General features: G+C 42.8%; 1 protein-coding gene across 1 annotated transcript in view; it reads left to right on the forward strand.

The window, feature by feature from the left end:
• The first annotated feature begins 8064 nt into the window (after nt 1–8064).
• WAPL (WAPL cohesin release factor) overlaps nt 8065–21890 on the forward strand; it is a 124316-nt gene continuing 110490 nt past the window's right edge. The window contains exons 1-2 of the mRNA XM_034775533.1: nt 8065–8313; nt 13255–13775. Of these exons, the coding sequence (XP_034631424.1) occupies nt 13277–13775 (499 nt within the window). The 5' untranslated portion in view covers nt 8065–8313; nt 13255–13276. The remainder of the gene's footprint in view (nt 8314–13254; nt 13776–21890) is intronic.

Genomic DNA, 21890 nt, shown 5'->3' on the forward strand with positions numbered 1-21890 from the left:
GAAATGCCGTTGAAAAATGGACATAGTTCACAGGGTCTCAAGTACATGGCAGCTTTAAAAAAGGGGTTGTTTTAAAACATTTTATAGCCAATCACCTTCCTTATATCTTTAATTCTTCTACTGTACCACTTTCTAAGAGACTCCAGAATCACTACCTTTGGTTTCAGACATACAACAGCTTCCTAGGCAACATCATCTCTAGTCCTCTAAATATTTTTCTTACATTTTCTGGCTCAGAGAATTAAGGCCCTGATGCTACAATACCTGCTAAGCCTTTATAGAACCAGGTGACAGTCAAGGAGACTCTGCTTTGGAGGTAGCAGCCTCCTCCTGCATAGAGCTCATTACAAGATCAAGGAGTAATTTGTTATTTGATACTTATACCTATACTGCTTCCTTCCACTCCTGGTAAGTACTAGATCAAGTAATGATCAAATACAGTTATGAAACTAACTTTAATTTCTCACCAAAAGTATTTAAAGGGAGCTCATTCAACAGTCTCTAAAAGTAATGATAGGTTAGGTATTGTCATAGACCACCAACCCAGACTGGCTTTAGGAGAGTTTCTACTCAGTCCGGTTACATCTCTGGACCTTCCAGCTTGGTTTGATTGTGGCAGTGACTTGGTCCCACAGCTAAATCATAAAAGAAAAGTCTACTCCTTCCAGGTAATACAACTCCAAAACAAACAAAACTTTCACCCTCGTCTCAACCTCACACAAACACTCCTCCCTGAGGGTCTATCATCTTTTCTCTGCTCCTTCAAATCTTTCCTTGCTATATCAACCCCACTTCCTACCTAGAGTCTCCCTCTTAATTTCCGACAGGCTTTTCTGTCTTATTTCTACCCACAGAAGGCCTGATTTAGCCACCAGTAATTTGCCTGTCATGTGAGTTTGCTCATTTTCTCCACTTGGGGAGGTGAGCTATTTGGGTGACAGGTGAGGCTGGACTACGGTTGCCAACCCTCCAGGACTGGCCTGGAGTCTCCCAGAATCAGCATTGATCTCCCAATGACTATTGAAAGCTGTTAGAGGGCTTATTCCTTCACCCTCTTGCTTCCCTGGTCCTTCTCACACGAACAGAGAGCAACAATACCCGAAGTCCAAAGGTGCAAACAATTCAATGTTTATTGGGGTGAATTTCCAGCAAGCATGATTCCAGTTTCCTTCCTCAGTGTCCCTCTTCCCAGTTCTGACACCACAGAGCCTTGCCTATGTCCCTGTTCCCATTTCCCCCCCCCTTCACAAAACATGATTCCAATTCCCCCACCTCCATTCCCTGTTCCCATTTCCCCCCGCCTTACTTCCTGATTGACTGCAGACTATATAGTAAAACTTGAGTTCTGCTTAGCTATACCTTAACCAGTCATTTTACTGAAATTTAACTAACCAATCCTAACATATTGTAACATGATTATTTAACCAATTATATCCCACCACCTTAATTGGGCAGCCAGAAGCTGAGTCTCCCTCTGACAGGAGAGAGAGATAGGCCTGGCTGCAGGGAAATCACCAGGGACCTAGAATGAGGCAGGGCTGGGGAAGAGCCTTGGGGGCTGGGAAGCCCTAGGCCAGCAACTCCCCAGGCTGAAGGGCCTGGTCCTAGGCCCACATAGGTATTGGGATTGCAGAGGGGCAACCTGAGGGTGAGTAAAGGCAGCCAGTCCAAACCCCTTGTTGCCAATGATGAATGGCTGATAGACTGCAGTCTGCCCCAGGGCGCGGGGGCTAGATGGTGACTGGCAGTAGCCATGACTGAGGTGACATTGGGATAGGGGGTGGAGGTTCCCCTGGGTGGGGAGACCCAGAGAGAGAGTGGGGTACTGCTAGGTGGCAGCACCCAAGCCAAGGGCACCGGGGTCTGAGAGGGACACCCGGCCTGCAGAGGGTGCTCCGGATGCTGGGTGAGCTAATTCCCGAGACGACCAACAGGAGGCGCCGCAGGGGTGAGTCTACACCAGATTACAACACCCAACAAAATTAATTATACAGCAGACAGAAACAATCACAGAACCAGACAGAGATTATACAGACAAACAATAGGGAAGTGGAGACTACAGTGACAGAACAATACAGAAATGAGGATTGCACATCCCAGCTATTGATAAGTGAGTTCTTGCCAGACAGGATGCTATCAAAGTAAGTTTCCTTTTACATCTTCTAGGCTCTTCCCTTTCTCTGGAGGTGATAGGCATTATCAGGACAGGATTATATTCCTAACAGCCCAATAGCACCTTATTTCAATGTGACTAGTTTGGAATGTGAGGATGTGACCATACACTTCCCAGCTTATGGCTGCCTCTGCTGCTTAGCCAAAGGCCTTAGCCTAAGAACAGGGCCTCAGACTGTCACAGTAAGAGAAGGCCCTTACACTGGCAGACAGTGATTTTGATTCAATCTATTTGGCTTAACAAAAAGGTTATGGGGTGACTTGATTAGTCTGCAAGTATCTACATGGGGCAAAAATATTTAATAATGGGCTCTTCAATCTAGCTGAGAAAGGTATAACATGATCCAATGGCTGGAAGCTCAAGCTAGACAAACTCAGACTGGAAATAAGGTGTAATTTTTTTAACCGTGAGAGCAATCAATGTATACAGGGTTGATGGATTCTCCATTGCTGACCATTCTTAAATCCAAACTCAATGTTTGTCTGCCTCCGATCTTTCCTTATTTCCTTCATATCTAGAGCTTGATCTGGAAAACTCTTATTCAAGCCGCTGAGGGTTTTCAAGATCAGGTACCTATATTATAAAAAATGTTTTGGTTCAAAGACTTTTTCTAAGGGGTTTGAGAAGTTCACAAGTTAACAGGCTATGGCTGTAGATATTTTAAATTTATAAAACCCACTGTAGCAGTTCAATATCATACCACTGTCATCTTTTCTTTTCCCCTTTTGTCCTTTTTCTCATAAAAACTTTAGAAATCTGCCGTTTATAAAAGCAGAAGTCTTACATTTCGAGACCACTCTACAGACTTCCATATATGACAACTTGTAAGTGAATGTGTTGTCACCACACTGATGTTTGCTCTACAGTATGTTACTATCATGAGCTAGTCCTTAGAGATACATATACATCAATATCTTTGCTCTGTTTTTACTGGCACTACTGGAATTAGTGGCACAGGGAGTTTTGACAAAGAATGTGCAATGATGGCCTTTGTCATGCTTTTTTTCTAACTGGAACTTTTTATAAAGTGTGTTGCCTCTGTGGACTGTGTGTGTAGTTGTACGTGCAGTTGGAGTTTGTGCAATCACTGCATGATTAAGAGTAAGGCATTACAATATTTTAATTAATGAATTTGTTATGGATCGATAAGACAGTCTCCTTATTTTTTTCTCAGGTCACCACTCTGGAGATAGAGTTAAGGTTGTTTGAGTGCCTTAACTGCAGGCTTGTCTACACTACCCACTGGATCAGCGGGCAGCGATTGATCCAGCAGGGGGGCGGAGGGGTCAATTTATCGCGTTTAACATAGACACGATAAATCGACTGCTGAGCGCTCTCTCATCGACTCGGATACTCCACCAGAACGAAAAGCGCAAGCGGAGTTGTGATGTTATTGACATAATCTGAGACCATATAGAACATGGCTGCAACCAAAGTCCTGTAGTGGCACCAAATCTTGTATAAAGTGTCTAAGACAAGGTTATGGTTTGCTGGTTATAATTATGCTATCTATATGTGTGTATCGATTTTGTAGTTGAAGTTATGAATATTGGCTCTATACTGTCTGTATTTCAAACTTATGCTATGCTTCTGGGAAATTTCCCAGACAAGTTGGTGTTATCTCTGCCTAGCCTGCTTGATGGCCCATTAAGGACTATCAGTTATACAACTGACCCATTGAGAGAAGGCAGATATGCTTTGCAACTCAGCAAAGTATGCAGGGACTGGCCCATGTGACTCCAGACTCCATTTTGCTGTAATTTTCCACAGTAAGGACGAAGGTGATCTTACACTTGGAAAAGATTATAAAAAGCTGATGCCTCTCCTCCATCTAGTCTTCAATCCTACTTCATACCTATGGAGGAACTTTGCTACAAACTGAAGCTCTGAACAAAGGACTGATGACCCATCCCAGCTGGGGATGTATTCCAGAGACTTGATTTGAACCTGCAGTTTATTTCATCACTGCTAGAAGCCTAAATCAAGAACTTTGCCATTACTGTATGTAATTGATTCCATTTATCCATTTCTAGCTCTCATCTATATCTTTTTTCTTTTATGAATAAACCTTTAGATTTTAGATTCTAAAGGATTGGCAACAGCATGATTTGTGGGTAAGATCTGATTTGTATATTGACCTGGGTCTGGGGCTTGGTCCTTTGGGATCAGGAGAACCTTTTTTCTTTTATTGGGGTATTGGTTTTCATAACCATTTGTCCCCATAACGAGTGGCACTGGTGGTGATACTGGGAAACTGGAGTGTCTAAGGGAATTGCTTGTATGACTTGTGGTTAGCCAGTGGGGTGAGACCAAAGTCTTCACTGTCTGGCTGATTTGGTTTGCCTTAGAGGTGGAAAAACCCCAGCCTTGGGCTGTAACTACCCTGTTTTAAGCGATTTGTCCTGAATTGGCGCAAGCAGTTGGGTCCCACCAGAACTGCATCGTTACAGGTGTCAACGGGAGAGCATCAGCTGTTGACTTACCAATGAAGACACCGTGGTAAGTAGATCTAAGCATGGCTACCCAGAGGATTCAGGGGGCCTGGGGCAAAGTGGGGGAGCTTATACTCACCGGGCAGTGCTCCGAGCCTGTGGCTGCGGCATTTCAGCGGTGGGGGGCCTTTCAGTCGCTCCACGTCTTCGGCAGCACTGAAGGGCTGCCGAAATGCCACCGAAGACCTGGACCGCCGCTGGGTGAGGAAAGGGATTCTCGGCCAGGGCTCGCGGGGCCCCTGCTTGCCCTCCCCCACCCCCTCTGGGTGGCCCTGGATCTAAGTACATCAACTTTGGCTATGCTATTCACATAGCTGAAGTTGCGTATCTTAGATCGACCCCGCGTGGCAATGTTGACAAAGCCCTGCATTTTCATACTTTCAAAGATTGGGTTTCTTTTAACTTTACTCTTAACTCTGAATATACTGGGTTTCTAATGCTAATTTTTGATAACTATAAAATTATTGTAAGATTATTTACCCTTAAGTGACCGTTACATACTCTAAATTGTAACTCCAGATTAACCAAATTTAAATTTAGTCTTAGACTGGGAAACCAACCCTTTGCCTCAAATACATGATCTCACGTTGCTGCACATCTTGTAAATACTACCATACATATATTTAACATAGTGCATAGATGTATGCGGTTCAACTGCTCTATTAATTGATGCCATTAAGTTGTATCTAAAACAGCTTGAGCAATGAAGAAAGAGTGACAAACATAAAATCTTAAAGTTTGCACTGTTTGTTTCAGCCTTCAAGAGACCCCATCAACTTGAAAAATAGTTGACTCCGGAATATTATTTAAAGTCAGGCTCAGATACTTCTGAGTATCACCATCTGAGTCCTCCTGCTAGTTGTTCATTTTGCAATTGCAATTTCCTATTTTTAAAAGTTAATTTTTTGTCCTATTGCTGTGTGAAAGACCTATGCAAGCAGTGGAAACTGACTAAAGCCAAGATGCTGTAGAAAGTTTCTTCAGTGCTTAACTTTACTTTTTTCAGTTTTAATGACCTAAATTTAAGGCAGTTTCACAAACTTTGGAAGAGGCAGTGTGGCCTATTGCAGCGGCTCTCAACCTTTCCAGACTGTTGTACCCCTTTCAGGAATCTGATTTGTCTTACATGCCCCAAGTTTCACTTAAAAACTACTTGCTTTCAAAAAACAGACATAAAAATAGAAAAGTGTCACAGCACACTATTACTGAAAAATTGCTTGCTTTCTCATTTTGTTTGTATGAAATTTTAGTTTGTACTGACTTTGCTAGTGCTTTTTATGTAGCCTGTTGTAAAAGTAGGCAAATATCTAGGTGAGGTGATGTGCCCCCTTGAAGACCTCTGTGTACCCCGAGGGGTACATGTACCTAGGGTTGCCAACTTTCTAATCGCACAAAACTGAACACCCCCACTCCTTCCCAAGGCCCCGCTTCCGCTCGCTCCATCCCCACTCCCTCCGTCGCTTGCTCTTCCCCACCCTCACTCACTTTCATAGGGCTGGGAAGAGGGTTAGGGTGTGGGACGGGGGTGAGGGCTCTGGCTGAGGGTGCGGGCTCTGGAGTGGGGTCAGAGATGAGAGGGCTCCAGGCGGGGGTTGGGGTGCAGGGGGTATGGGCTCTGGGTAGGGTGACCAGATAGCAAATGTGAAAAATCAGGATGGGGATGGGGGGTAATAGGTGCCTATATAAGACAAAGCACCCGAATATCAGAACCGTCCCTATAAAATCAGGCCATCTGGTCACCCTAGCTCTGGGTGGGGCCAAAAATGAGTGGTTCAGGTTACAGGAGAGGGCTCTGGTCTGGGGCAGGGGGTTGGGGTGAGGGCTCCGGCTGGGGGTTCAGGCACTGGGGTGGGGCTGGGGATGAGAGGTTTGGGATGCAGGAGGGGGCAGGGTGTTGGAGGGGTGGGAGGGGACTCTGGGCAGGGGTGCAGAGGGGGGGTGAGGGCTCCGGCTAGGGGTGTGGGTTCTGGGGTAGGGGCTGGGGACGGGGGGTTTGGAGTATTAGGGGTGTGTGTATGTGTGTGGGCTCCGGGAGGGAGTTTGGGTGCGGGAGGGGGTGCGGAGTCCCAGCGGTGCTTACCGTGGATCCCAGGAATTGGCCGCCAGGTCCCTGCAGCTCCTAGGTGCACGGGTGGCCAGGGAGGCTCCATGCACTGCTTTTGTGCCTGCAGGCGCTGCCCCCGCAGTTACCATTTGTCACAGTTTCCGGCCAATGGGAACTGCGAAGCTGGCCCTTGGGGCAGTGTGCAGAGCCTCACTGGACACCCATGCGTCTAGGGGCTGCAGGGAACTGGCGGCTGCTTCCAGGAGCTGCGCAGAGCGAGGGCAGGCAGGGATCCTGCCTTAGCCCCGGGCCCCTAACAGGACTTTTAATGGCCTGGTTGGCAGTGCCGACGGGAGCCACCAGGGTCCCTTTTCGATCGGGCGTTCCAGTCGAAAATGGGTCACTTAACAACCCTACATGTACCCCTCTTTGAGAACCATTGGCCCACTGGATAGATCACTGGCCTGAGACTCTATTCCCAGCTGTCCAACTGGTCTGCTGGGTAATCTTGGATAAGTCACTTCACCTCCCTGTGCCTCAGTTTCTTCCTGTGTAAAATGAGGATAGTACTTACCTCCTTTGTAAAGCACTCTCAAATCTACTGATGAAAAGAGCCACCTAAGTGCAGCCTCACAAACTTGAGCAGGATCCAGGAGAAGCATTAGTAGGATACTCCAAACCACTCGATGGCCTTCAGAGAAGGAAGGAACATGAGTTTCAGTTATTCAACCCAGTGGGTTGACAACTTTGTATTGTAATCCTCAATGCCAAATAACTGCCAGGGGCAGGCACTCCAGACATTAGTCTCAACTGCATTGCACCTTGAGGCTGGATAAATCACAGGCAGCGTCTCACTAAAACGTTGCCCACCTCTCCAGAAACCAACCAAGCAAACAAAACACTTGCATACTGCAATGTCACCCACCATCACGCACCCCTGCAATGTCACACCACCCTCCCGCTCTCCCCTTTATTGCTTGATGCAATGCCCAGAGTGGCAGCATGCGCACAGATGGACTTGGGCAGCACGGATAGGATCATTGCACTCCTCCAGCTCTCCCCACGACCAGGGAAAAAGGCATTGGAGGTTGGTGGGGGATGGGGAAAGATTCCCCCCACTCACCCAGCAATCTATAAAACTACAGGTCCCAGCATGCTCCGGGCGCGCGTGCGCAGTGACGTCCCAGCGCCCTTTCGAGACGCATGCGCTGCGGCGTGCGGGTCGGTTGAGTAAGGCGGGGTGCGATTGGCTGCGGGGAGGCGGCCGAGTGTGGGAAGCGCAGTGACGGAAGGAGCGGGGGGCAAATGGCGGAGAGATGGTCCAGGGCCCTGTTCAAAGAGCAGCGATAATCCTGGTGCGGAGAAAGCGGCGCCGGAGGAGGCGGCGCCGGGGGTCCTAGCGCCAGCGCGCACCCCCCACCCCGGCGAGGGAGGCTCCGCTGGGGGGGAGGGACGCGGAGGAGTCGCGTTGGCGAGCGTGTCCGCGGGCGGAGACTCGGGGCCGAGGAAGCCCAGGTAGCCGCGTTCTCGGGGGCGAGTTCGGAAAGTGCCGAGAGCAGGAGAGGGGTCCCCCGCCGTCTCCTTCCTCCCTGGGTGAGACCGAGGTAGGTACCGAGCGGCAGGGAGAGACCGGGCCGGCTGCCCGGCTCCCTTGGCCTGTGAGGCCTCCAGTCCTGGGAGAAGGCCCCATTGCTCCTTCCACTGGGGCTGCCCCCCACCCCGTGTCTCCTGGTCTCTATCGCGGGGGGCGGGGGGCAGCCCCTCGAGTGGGGAGGAGACTGGAAAATTCCAGCGGCCTAGGAAGTCCGGGGGGGGGGAGCGGGCAACTTTCCCTCAACGCAGGTCCCTGCGAGCCGGGCCCGGAAGTTTGCGGGGAGGGGGGAAGGGGAGTTGAGGGAACTTTCCCCACCTCCCCCAGTAGCTCGGAGGCTGGCTTCAGGCGCTGCTGTCTGGTGTGCAGAGGAGCAGGTGGCGCTTAATCCGGGTTGGGTGCGGAGCCCGCTGCTTCCTGTTCGCGGGGTGGGAGCCTCCTTCGTCACTAAACACTCTGGGCAGCTATTTCGTTCTTACTGCTTGGAGGTGGAGGGGCCTGAGGTGCGAGGGCAGGGGGGGCCCGTATCACAAATGGAGTCTATATGGTGGTACAGGATGATGGTGCCTCCCCTGGGATTTCATCAGCTTCGTATGTCTCGCGTTTAAACTATTTTTCTTCCCTTTGATCATGGAAGGGAAACTATGGGTAAAAAGTAAGGAGAAGCGGGCTACTTAACACCTTTAAAACTAACAGTCAGTCAGGTCTGATTAGGCCTTAGTTAGCTTTTCAGAAAACAGTATTTAAAATGATGAGGAATACGGTTCTTAAAATGGGTTTCAATGAACAGATTGCAGTAAACAGTTTTTTTGTATTTATATTGTCTGCATTGTTTGGTGCCCAGACATTGCGCCTTTGCGCTAGAGTAGGAGAACTAGAAAGTGCTGGGCATAGAAACCAGAAAGCGAAACTAAAAAATATATTGTTGAAGCTGAGTGGAAAAGCAAGAAGAGAGTCAGCATTAATAAATGAAAGTTAAATTAGTTTTTAAATATTCTGTAATGCATTTAAAGTATTTTTAATCTGATTATAAACCTTAAAGATGGGTCATGAATTGATCATGTAGTAATATTCACTTAATGCTCATCTGTTTACTTATTCATATTTAACTAATCAAGGAGCACAACACAGATTTTTAATTTCTGTGTTCTTGTATAGTCTTATACATTTTTATTAGAATTTTTGGATAAGACTGTTAAGCATCTGTGAAAATATCAGTATATTTTATTATGAATATAAGGAGGTTAGTCTATATGGTAGGGCTTTATAGCCTGCAATTAAATTACTTTTGGTAACTTGCTGTTTTTTTAAAGCAGTTTTTTGTGATTATTTAGATTTGCCAATATTTTTGCAGAGTGCTGAAGATGAAGTGCTATAAGTCTTGGAATCAAGGTTTGACAAAACTCACGTGTTGTTGGTGAATTAAAAAAAAAGTTTCCCAAGTGTAGGAGCTGTATAGGTTATCAGTTTCTACAAAATTCAGTGTAATATTTTGTTTCTAACCCTTGTGGTAGTAAAGATGACATTTCAAATATGAACTGTTCCTGTACTGTCTCTTTGAGTCTTCAGACACAGATCAGTTGCCTCTGCTGTTACTCATTCCTGAGCAGCAACATAGTAAAACTAATCATTTTGGTAAGCTTTGCTCTGTTGTTTTAAAACATGTGGAGCAATAAGGATCACCTCAGGTTCACTCAGCTCCTTGAGGGGAAAATGGAACATTAGAGGCAAATATTGAACTATTTACATAGGAGAAACAAAAATGAGATTTAGAGAGTAGCTACTGCTCAACAGCCAGGAGATTCTAGTTGGGTGTGAAGGGGGAGAGAGAATCACAGAGCATGCTAATTCTACCAGTAGCCAGAGGTGTCAGTTTCAAATTAATCCTGCAAAATAGCAGAAATGAAAGATGGAGCAGAGTTCAGGAGTAATATCTGTAAATCCTGTCATCATCTTCTGTATTAACTACTGTAAAGGTGGAATTCTCAAGAGGATGTTATTGTAAGATATGACATTAACAGTGTAAACTTCTTAAGTCCTAGCATGGTGTATTTCTAGTCGTCTTATGCCCAGGACCAAAGACTGAAAATTTGTTTGTTACTATGGCAAGTGAAACTTGGCCCCGCCAAGGAAAGGGCGATTAATATAAATAAGATTCTTACTAGAGATGACTATTGGAATAACATGGCTGGAAGACAGTCTGGTCTTGTGGTCAAGCTTATTCAAATATTTCAGGTTAAGAAATTATTTAGACCAAAATGAAAAGAAAAATTTCAAGAGAAAGCAAAATGATGCAACTGTCCAGAGGAAAAGAATAGTAAGGTGAGTAGAATTTTTGCAGGTACAGGACACACAAAAAGTCACTTATTAATTTTTCTGGCCATAATATGGGTATGCATAAATGGTAGCTTACAAATTTGAAATCCTTTACCATACATTAACTATTAAGAAAGGAAAATTCTTCTCAAGGCAACTTTGTACCCCAATTTAGGATTAATAGGAACAGATATTTACCTAGGATCAATGGAAATTTTCCATAAGTTCTAATAAATAAATAAATAAAATCAGTGAGATGTCTAATCCTATCCCCATAGCATTTGCCACTCCATATCTGTGTTTGCAGACCTGCAATTTGAAATTTACTGTAAAATGTAACTTGATCCATTATCAGTGCCCAGGCTGAGGAAATCTAAAAGTAAATAGCGTATATAGGGAAAATAAATGTTTGACATTTTTAATAATGTAAAATATAGACAAGGTATTTTTTTTTACCTGTCTTCCTCTTTAAATTAAAATAAGGGCAGCAGTGAAACAGAGAGAGAATTGTTCAAACATGTTTCCATTTAACCTGTGATAGTGTTTTCTTAAACTTAGCCACATCCGCAATGGCCAGTGAACAAAGTTGTTTCAACTACTCTTACATTTCTATGATAACAAGAACATTTAGGTTTAAAGGGACCTTGAGAGGTCATCTAGTTCATTTTCCTGTGGTGAGGCAGGGCCAACTATACCTAGACCATCCCTCATAGGTGTTTGTCCAACCTGTTCTTAAAAACCTCCAGTGATGGAGGTTCCAAAACCTCTCTTGGTAACCTGTTCCAGAACTTAATTATCCTTCTGGTTAGATTCCTTTTCCTAACATCTAACTTAAATCTCCCTTGCTGCAGAGTAAGCCCATTGATTCTTGTTCTATCTTCAGTGGATATGGAAAACAACTGATCACCATCCTTTTTATAACAGCCCTTAACGTATTTGAAACTGTTACTATGTTTCCCCCTCAGTCTCTCTCCAGTTTGTCCACATCTTTCCTAAAGCGTGGCAACCAAAACTGTCCGCAGTACTCCAGCAGAGGCCTCACCAGTATCAAGTGGGACATTTACCTTCTGTGTTATGTTCCTGTTAGTACACCCCAGAATGATGTTAGTTTTTCTTACAACTGCATCACATTGTTGACTCATGTTCAGTTTATGATCCAGTATAACCAACATATTCTTTTTAGAACTACTATCATCTGGCCAGTTATTCCCTGTTTTGTATTTGTGCATTTGATTTTTCCTTCTTATGGGATTACTCTGCACTGCATGGAATTTACAGATTTCATCTTGTTGAATTCAGAGCAATTCTCCAATTTGTCAAGGTAATTTTGAATTCTGATTCTGTCCTCCAGAATGCTTGTCACCCCTCCCAACTTGGTGTCATCCTCAGATTTTATAAGCATATGCTCGGAGCATGCCTTTATCCAAGTAATTATTGAAAATATATCTTTCCAGGTTTAGAAGTTAGGCTGACTTGTCTATAATGTCCTGGATCCTCCTCCTTCTCTCCCCCTCCCCTTTTTAAAGATAGGTACTCTGTTTGCCCTTCTTAAATTGTCTGTGACCTCCAAGAGTTGTCAAAGACAATCATTAATGGTTCTGAGATTGCTTCAGCTAGCTGCCTAAGTACCCTAGGGTGAATTTTGTCAGGCCATGCTCACTTGAATATATCTTATTTACCTAAACATTATTCAAAGTGTTTTTTCCTTATTCTGGCTTGTGTTCCTTCCCCCTTGTTAATGTTAATATTGTGTTAAGCATCTGATCACAATTAAATTTTCTGTTGAAGACTGAGGTTTGGCTGTGGTTGCACTGGGTATCCTGAAATATTAGAAATGGATTTAGCTAGGACTATATACTTTGTTCCGGGCTATGAATCGTGCAAAAGCTTATTTACAAGCCGGACTTAATACATTTGAGGATTATGACAGTGGTCTTTTTCTGGTTAATAACACTATTTGTCCTTGCATGCACAGATGGGGCAAAATACATCACAGCAATATTACTAACGAAACCTTACCTCAGCCTTGTGAAAAGAGCATAAGAGTGAAGTCATCATTGCTGTTTACAATGACTTGAGATTTGAGGCAACTACAGAATTGTGAAATATTTTAACACTTTTCTTTTACGGCAAAAAAACCTTTTAAAAACCAGACTGGATTATAGAGTCTAACTACTCTAATATGAGTTGGACATACAAATGCAGCATGAAAATGGTCTAAAGTTAAACAAAATACACACAGCCTTTCTAATTTTAATAAAAATAATGGCCTCAAACCTTGAAAATAAAGGTATTATGTACGAGTTCTGACATGAGAATAGAACAATCCAAATATTTATTCATAGCAGATACATTTTTACAGACGCAGGGTGGTGAATTTCTATTAACTAAATGGGGACAAGTAAGTGACTGTTTTAAATTGATAGGCATGATGTCTGTTGCAGAATTCACTTTAAAAAATACACATGGGTAAATGAAGGGAATTATGCCAGTCAAAAATAAACAGGCAATGCTGTATACAGTACGATCTTAAAACTAAAGTGTCCAGTGTGCTCTAATAAAGAGAGGGAAAATAATCACTTAAACTAGTTTCTGTATATTGTTACTTTTTAGTGCATCTAATTTTCTCTTCCCACAGAGAATATGAAACAGCTGTCAAAATGACATCCAGATTTGGAAAGACATACAGCAGGAAAGGGGGAAATGGCAACTCAAAGTTTGATGAAGTCTTTTCTAACAAACGGACCACCCTTAGCACAAAATGGGGAGAAACCACATTTATGGCCAAATTAGGACAGAAGAGGCCCAACGTCAAACCAGATATTTCAGAAATTCCTAAAAAACCCAAAGTTGAAGAGGAGGTAACGGAAGATCCATTTGGATTTGATAGTGATGAAGAATCTCTGCCAGTGTCTTCAAAGAATGTGTCGCAGGCTAAAAGCTGCTCTCAGCTGGAACCCATTGAAGCTGCTCAGTCTGAGGACTTCATTTCTCTACTTGAAGCTAATAGCAGAATTAATCAGCCAATCAGCGGAGACAGCATTGTGTCCAGCAAGAGCATATCTTTTGACAATATTGTTCATGGTTTAAAAGAAGAGAGCACAAACAGAAACATAGAGGATGGGGACAGCAAGAGCAGCAGAGCTAAACTCATAACAGGTAAATTTATATTAAACTGTCTAATAGTATTATTTAAACAGTTAAGCATACTGTGATTTTTAGTAATCTGTGTACAACAACTTTTTAAAATTGCTGCATTGTCTGAGGTTTGGTTAAATGTTGTAATCAAACCTAGGACCAAATAATCTTGCATATCGAGAGCAAAAACTAACTGTGGATACAGAGAAGCATACTATATTTTATTAAGTGTAAATAAAAAAGCAGACTCTTGTCTTTACAGTAGTTTGGTTAAGGGACCAGCTACCACTCTCTAAAACAGTGGTGGGCAACCTGTGGCCTGCAGGTTGCCCACCACTGCTCTACAAAGACTAACGTTGCAAGCAGTTCTGAGGTTTATTCTTCCTTCACTATGCATGTATACTTCCACATATTCCCTACCGTCAAGTACAGTTAGTGGTTACATGGGTTCTTGCATATGTGATATTATGAAGACAAAGTAATTCAAGGGATTGGTGATAGTCTGTTTTTATGTAGCTGGTTCAAATCTAGTGCAGACAGGTAGTGAGTGATAAGATTAACATCTGTCCTGACTATTGACTTGTGCGAAAAGAGTGATTGCACTGAATTTCCTCCTGCACAGATGTATACATCACAAAAGCTTTCATAACTGGCATATTAGTTTCAATGCAAATCAAATAATTAGAGACATGTAGATTGAAGTTCCCGCCTCTGACTTCTAGCTGTTTTCAATTCAGTGTTGAGGCAGCATAGAGGATCTGATACTGTTCTCACTTATGCTTTTTTTTGACGAATGCACTTAATTCTTTGGAGCATTGTTGATAAGCACTATATTCACTTTTAAAAGGTTTTTAAAATGATCTTTGATTTCATTTACTTTAGAGCTTTGTTGTAAATAGCTGATATCAAAACTAATAAAAATGCAACTTTCTTTTTACCTGTTCAAGTTTTGGAAAATGATGGTTCTTAAAATGTAGTGGGCCATACCAGACCAAAGCCTGTCAAGATGACACCTTGCAGCCTTGCTATATTATTTTTGCTTGAAATATTACATTAAATTTCTGTAAAAAAAAATTTGAGTCTTGGTATGTAGTTAACTGACCAGAAAAATAAGTGGACCCCAGTCTGTTTGCCATGCAGTAGACCAAAATGGTATTTAATGGTTTAAGATGAGCGTAGCAGGAGTTTGCAAGTAAGGCAGTAGTAGTAATGGATAGAAGAAAATAAATTAAAGTTTGGACTTACAATACAGGTTTATTACTATAGGGAAAAATCCACTTGTTAGCCTAATGTTGAAAACATGAGCTGTGGATAAACAACTGGGAAAATTCTAAATTTATCTAGTTTTATTGGCTATTAACTTAATTACAACAAACAGTGCAAACCCAGTCACACCAGTTGTTAATTATGTAAATGAACTAACCCCCTTCAACTTTTTGTATTTGTGAGAGCGTAAGTGAGAACAGTATCAGATCCTCTATGTATTAAGTCAATAGAGTATGCTCCTTCACACAATATCCTATCATGGGGATATTAAACAAGTTGTAGGAAACCAAGACAGTAGAAGCAGTTTGATTTTTTTAGGGGTAGTGTTTATTTTTCCAAATGAAACTGAGATAGTTGATCAGCCATTATGTTTGTATCGAGGTTTATCCAAAGCAAAGCACACTATGAAAACATAAACCTGAGCATTGAGCCAGTGGGCAGGGGAGAGTGCAGCAGCTAGTGTAAATATAACTTCTTCAGAGACTTCCTTGTTGCACTGATTACTACTTAAGTAAATCTTGAAATGTAAGGCTACTTTTCAAACCCAGAGAGTTCATTTTATTCATCTTGGGACACTAAAGCAAAGAAACTTGCTTTACTGCTGGTGACTAACCTATGATCACACTTGAGACCTCATCTTAATGTGCAGTAAGGGTGTTTTTCAGTCATGTTAGGTGTTAGGACAACTGAGTTTAGTGTAATTGGAAATCTCTCAATGCTTTTTAAGGTTTGGCTAGACTAGGCTTTAAAGGTGTAAAGTTACCATGTGCAAGCATCACATCTTTAAACTTTAGTCTAGATGACCTAAAATGCAGACTAACACATTTGAAACCATGCTATAATGTCTAATCTAAAACAGTCAGCTAACATGGCTTCAGATATTACTCTTTCTTAATGAATGTTGAGAGTACTTCAAACATATTTAACTTGATTGAGCTAACACACTAGGTTTTTGCTTGCTTTAAAGTTGTTTGCTCACAAATTTGTTGCAACGTAACTCATTTTTGACTTGTTATGACTTTAGTGACCTTCAAATTAAAAGGTATTTGAGGGCAACTAATATGGTAAATCCCTTGTTATGATCGATTGATGTAAAGATGGGATGACTTAATTCTGCTTGAGGAATGTTCATTAAGAGTTCAATATGCTGAAATATAATAGAGGGATTGTAACAGAAGACTCATAGGCAAAAGTAGCTATTAGGTAATAGGTGTAGGTTTGTCAAAATATACTTATGCTGGAGAAAATTAGCTGGGGAGGAAGCTATAAGTAGGGATTTAGTTTTTAAGTGACCTGCTATAAAATACTAATCTGTAATAAAAAAAAACAGCTGCTCAATGATAGTCAAAAGGTAAACCTGTACTGGGATCAGATAAAATCCCACGGAGCAGTTCTTATCTGGGTTCCTGACATACTTTATAGAATAACAATTAATCACCACCTTCTGTAGGGCACAGATCCAAAATAGGTATTGCCCATAAAATGTACATGTATGCAGAGTATTAATATTAACTTTTTACATTTGGTATTCTTGCAAAATCTTTTGGCACCTGTTTTCAAAAATCTTGAAATGACCATTTTTATTAAAGGTTGTAAATGAAGCTCATTAATATCCCCTCTTACCTGTTGAAATACATTAGATTTTCAGATGAGATAAAAATGAGATTCTGATCATTTGTCGTCATTAAAGATTTTGTAGCACATTTCACAAGAGGATGGGTGGTATTTTTTTAGTATATGTATATTGGGTAAATTCCAATTTGGGTAACTAAATTATACATTTCTTAAATATTCCTGGACCTTGAAACAAATGAAGTATTACTTCCTGCCTTAAATTGTTGTGTGATGTTGTTTGGTAACTTTGCATTTCACGCTAGTGATGGCTGCATTTCACTAGTGGTTGAAGAGATTTATATCCTGAACAAACTTTAAGGAATTTAAGGGCCCTATCCATAAGGAATATCTTACCAAATTCACCAGTCCATTATGGTCATAGGATTTGAAAATTGGTAAATTTCACATTTTTAGATATTTAAATCTGAAATTTCCTGGTGTTGTAACCGCAGGGGTCCTGACCCAAAGGGGATTTGGGAGGGGGTTGTTTGCAAACCTGTTGTAGGGGAGTGTCAAAGCTGAATCCCCACTCTGGTACTTGGAGTGCAGACGTTGGGGGGCCCGGAAGGATTTTAAAAATTAATACTTGTCAATCCAGGCTTGTATTACGCTCCCAAGGTTACACCTTTTCTCTGACCTTGGCTTGGTAAACGCTGCCACCACCCAAATGCAAAAAAAACCCTTGAACCCAGGAAGGAGCACTTGGGAATTCCTTCCTTTTGGGAACCCTCAAGCCCTTTCACCCTCCTTCGGGGAAGAGCTGAGAAAGAAAACAAAGGAAATTAGCTATCGCCACCAGCTAATTAAACAACATATGCACAAACCTCTTAGGGACACACAAATCCAATCCTGTTTTTTTAAAAAGGTATTAAAAACAAAAAGAAGGAAAATACATTTGGAATGTAGGCTTTTTGCTAGATCTTAAAAGAAACCGTTATAAAAATTAAGCATCAAGATAGCTCTTCAGGTTCACCTTAAAGGTTACAAGCAAAACAAAAACATCTGGGGTTAGCACAGAGGAGTCCATTAGCCATAAGAAATAAACAGAAATAACCCTAATAACGTCTTTCTAAACATTTCTGATCTACCTACACATTTGGAGTTTCAGATAAGTAGGATTGAGGTATGACTTTTTTTTTTTTTCATACCTGGTTTTAAAGCTGCTTAAAACTTGATTGCTCTGTGTCTCCTCTCTTTCCCGGAGAACCACAACACACAGACAAAGGGAAGTTTTTTTTCCCCCATTTAAAAAAGTTCTAGCCCTCCCATTGGCTCTTTTGGTCAGGTGCCCACTCCTTTTCCTTTATCTGGGGAACTTTGTTAACCCTTTACAGGTAAAGCAAGCAGAGAACAGCCACCAAAAGGGACTTTATAGCTAACTGGCTGGTTGGGTGTCCATAAAAGAGAGCTACCCCCCCTTTCATTTATCACAGGGGGTCATGGGATTGCCACTCTCACTTCTGTGCTGCCTTTAGAGCTTCCTGTAGCTGCAGGAGGTTCATGGAGGTGGGTCTGATCTCCAACCTCATCCCCCCCCCAAGAGCAGCTGTGCAGGAGATGACCCTCTCCAGCTGGAGCTAGGAGCCCCCCTATGCTCGTAGGCACAAAGGGAGTTTGGACCCACATCCACAAGTCTCCTCCAGCTGCAGGAACCTCTGGGGCTGCTGCCCACTCCCAGAGTGTCCTGCAGCAGCAGGAGGCACCCAGAGGTGGGTCTAGTCCATCCCCTGCACAGCTGCTCTGGAGGGGAGAGGGGGACAAGTCTTGTCCCTCCCCAGCCAGAGCTAGGAGCCCCCTTGGCTGGGGCGCTCCTAGGAACAAGGGGACATCAGATATCACAGGGAACGGTTACTTCACGGTCTGTGACCCATTTTTCACGGCCGTGAAATTGGTAGGGCCCTACTTATGGAATTAAACTTGACTCAGTAAGGTTTAATTTAAGTATTGAGGAAATTCATAGTATTGAAAATGTTTGAGCTATTGTGGGATTGTACCAACTTCTTTAAGGCTATGTCTACGCTCTGCTTGCATCAGTAAAACTTTTTTTTGTCAGTTGGGGTGTGGGGAAAAAAAACACTCCTGACAGACAAAAGTTTTTACTGAGGAAAAGCGCCGGTCTGGAGAAAGCTTTGTCCGCAGGAGATGCTCTTCTGCTGACAGTTTCCACTCCTTGTTGGGGGTGGTTTTATTTTGTCAGTGTGAGAGCTCTCTCCTGCTGACAGAGTGGCTATAATGTGTAGGCACAGCTATAGCGGCACAGCTGTGCCGCTTTAAGGTGCATGGTGTAGACATAACCTAAGAGGAAGGCAGGATAAATGCATCTTAGGAACTCTTTGGGATAATAAGTGTGAAGTAGATTTCCTAGGAAATAGTTGAGGGGTGAGAAGAATACAAATGACCCACCTCAGGTCCATTCTTTTTGAAGCTGCACTTTGAGCAGAGATGCATTTTCTGGCTATTTACCTTTCATGGTTTCTTCAAAGAGCCAAACTGGATAAATGAGTGACTCTTACTCATGCTTGCCCTTGTTCGGTGCAAAGGGTGTGATGAATTGAAACCACACGAAAATGTGTGGATAGGGGTTGGAGGTCTGCTTGTGCCAGAGTGCCATTTTGTAGTTGGGGTGATCTCTGGTAAGCTTGTTAGCGTGCGTGTAGGTTCTTTTATTATTTTAAAGATATTTTTTCTGTATTGCTTTTACTTTAAGAATAAAATATGCTTGCTAAGAAAGAACTGTGTGGTAACTTATGACTGGGTAATTACACTGTGTACCATGTCTAAGGAGAGAAGCAAAGCAGGCCTGCTTTGGGGAATAACACTGAAGGTAGGGAACTGTTCAGACTAGAAATACCCCACTCAGAATGAAGAGAGATGTGGGTTTCCACCCAAGAGAGGCAACAGCTGGGTAGCTGGAAACTTAGAAGGGATGCCATTGCTGAACCATAGAGAGTGATACAGATGCACTTGCCCTGGACTGAGAGAGCAAGTACATCAGTTTATAAAGGCTTTTTTGGAGCAGTGTCTGATACGTGTCCTCTTTTAGTTACTCACTTCTGTAATGAGATCTTGCTATTTTGATAACTCAGCATATGGCAGGGCCATTTCTTAAGGGATTCCATTAAGAGTTGTTGAGTATGTCCTTTGAAAAATGTTGTGGCCAGCCAGCTTCCATTTTAAATTCTGTTAAAGTAAATTACTTTTCTGTAGTTGTAACCTGAGTAAGATGCACTTCAAAATGCAAACTATATTTGTGCAAACTGATCAAGAGATTAATCTTTTAAAATGTGATAGAAATTCTAGAGGCATTGTCCTACCTTAATTTCTGTCTCTGCAGTATATAATATAATTAATACTGAAGAGATCTTTGTTAACTTAGATAGTCAAATGTGTGTGTGTATTTATTTATTTATTTATTTATTTTTATGTCAGTTGTTTTGAAAATTTCAAGTGAAGAACTATTCTAATAGAACTTACATCTAGACTAGGTCTCTCTGGTCTATTTCAAAGCTAATAGGTTTAAAATCTTCCAGATTATAAAAATAGAAAAATAAGATGAAAAAAGTAGTAGTGTTTTCAGAATCCACAGAAATGTAGTAATACATACCTCCTCTACCTATCTTGCAATATTTATCTATTGTAGCTTCTGGAGTTGTTGAAATTGAAGCTGTTGTCCAGGCAGTGTCTTTTGATTGAGTTAGTATGCATATTCTTGAAATGTGTAATTTTGTCTAATTTTTTCCACAAATTGCATTCATTATTAGGTGCTCTGTAATAGGTTCCAGTTCTGTAATATTTCCACTCTTGGTTGTGTAAGAATATTTTGTTGATTGCCTGTAATCACTTGTTGTCCATCAGATATTCTATCTGGAATATTCAACAATGAGCAAGTTGTTAAGAAATCTTAAATTTCTGGGCAGTTATTTTTAACATCCTCACTTAACACTCAGGGCTCATGCAGTCCTGCCTAGTGGTTCATTGCCTCCTTCTCTGCACTGCCTATGCCACGGGTGGGCAAACTTTTTGGCACGAGGGCCACATCTGGTAATAGAAATTGTATGGTGGGCCATGAATGCCCATAAAATTGGGGTTGGGGTGCAGGAGGGGATGCGGGCTCCAGAGTGGGGCCAGAAATGAGGCGTTCAGGGTGCAGGAGGGGAGTGTGGTGCGGGGGGGGGGGGGGGGTGCGGGGGGTGGGGACGGGGGGGTTCGGAGGGTGGGAGCAGGGGGTTGGGGCTTGGGGAAAGGCTCCGGGTGGCGCTTACCTCAAGTGGCTCCTGGAAGCAGTGGCATGTCCCTTCTCCGGCTCCTATGTGACGGCACAGCGAGGCGGCTCTGAACGCTGCCCCGTCCGCAGGCACCGCCCCTGCAGCTCCCATTGGAGTGTGTAGGACTTGGAGCGTGTAGGACCTGGAGCGGGTCCATGCGGCTGCTTCCAGGAGTTGCGTGGAGTGGCCCCTGACCCTGCTCCCCAGCTGGAGCGCTGGAACAGGGCAAGCCCCAGACACTGCTCCCTACTGAGAGCTTGAGGACCAACTTAAAACGGCTGGCAGGCTGGATCCAGCCCGCAGGCCGTAGTTTGCCCACCCTATGCACATAAATAAAATGGCACAGCTGTGCTTAACTGCTTTTGCACCTAGCTCTTATGGTCTGAATACACCTTTAGCTCAAAAAGAGTGTTTGAGTTAATTTCAGTGGTGAATACTTCACAGGAAATGGGTAGCTCTAAAGAGGAGGCAGTCGAAAATCAATTCTATTCCCTACTGGCTCTCCTGATAGTGCATGCATTTACCTGGGCACTGCCTCCTGCATTCTGATTGTGTGGGTTGGGGAGCTCCTATATTTGGTGTTTAAGTTTAAACCCAGCAGATGAAACTCAGTATTGTTTCATAACTCCCTTGGCAATATAAGCTTCATTAGATTCTTAGTTTCAAATTGCTTCATATCTTCAGTGCTCTATTTTTGTTTTTTAATTGTGGCATTGGCATATGGGTTCATAGAAGTAGGTAATTGGACCTATTATGTCATCTAATGCTTTGTCCAGTTTTTCTTTTAAATGTGAAATGTAGAAGCGAAAGCTGTTTAACTTAAGAGACTATTGCATAGTGTAATAGATATCACGGTTAGGAAGGCTGAATACCTGGAGGGCCTACGTTTTCCTCTAATGCCCTCTCATTAATCCACATTCTTTATAGGGTTTTAAGATTTCTTCTCACTCTTGAAGGTGGGAGCAGTCTTTGTTTTAAGTGTGCTCTTGGC

This window comes from Trachemys scripta, chromosome 7, assembly GCF_013100865.1.
Source record: "Trachemys scripta elegans isolate TJP31775 chromosome 7, CAS_Tse_1.0, whole genome shotgun sequence".
NCBI classification, from domain to species: domain Eukaryota; kingdom Metazoa; phylum Chordata; order Testudines; family Emydidae; genus Trachemys; species Trachemys scripta.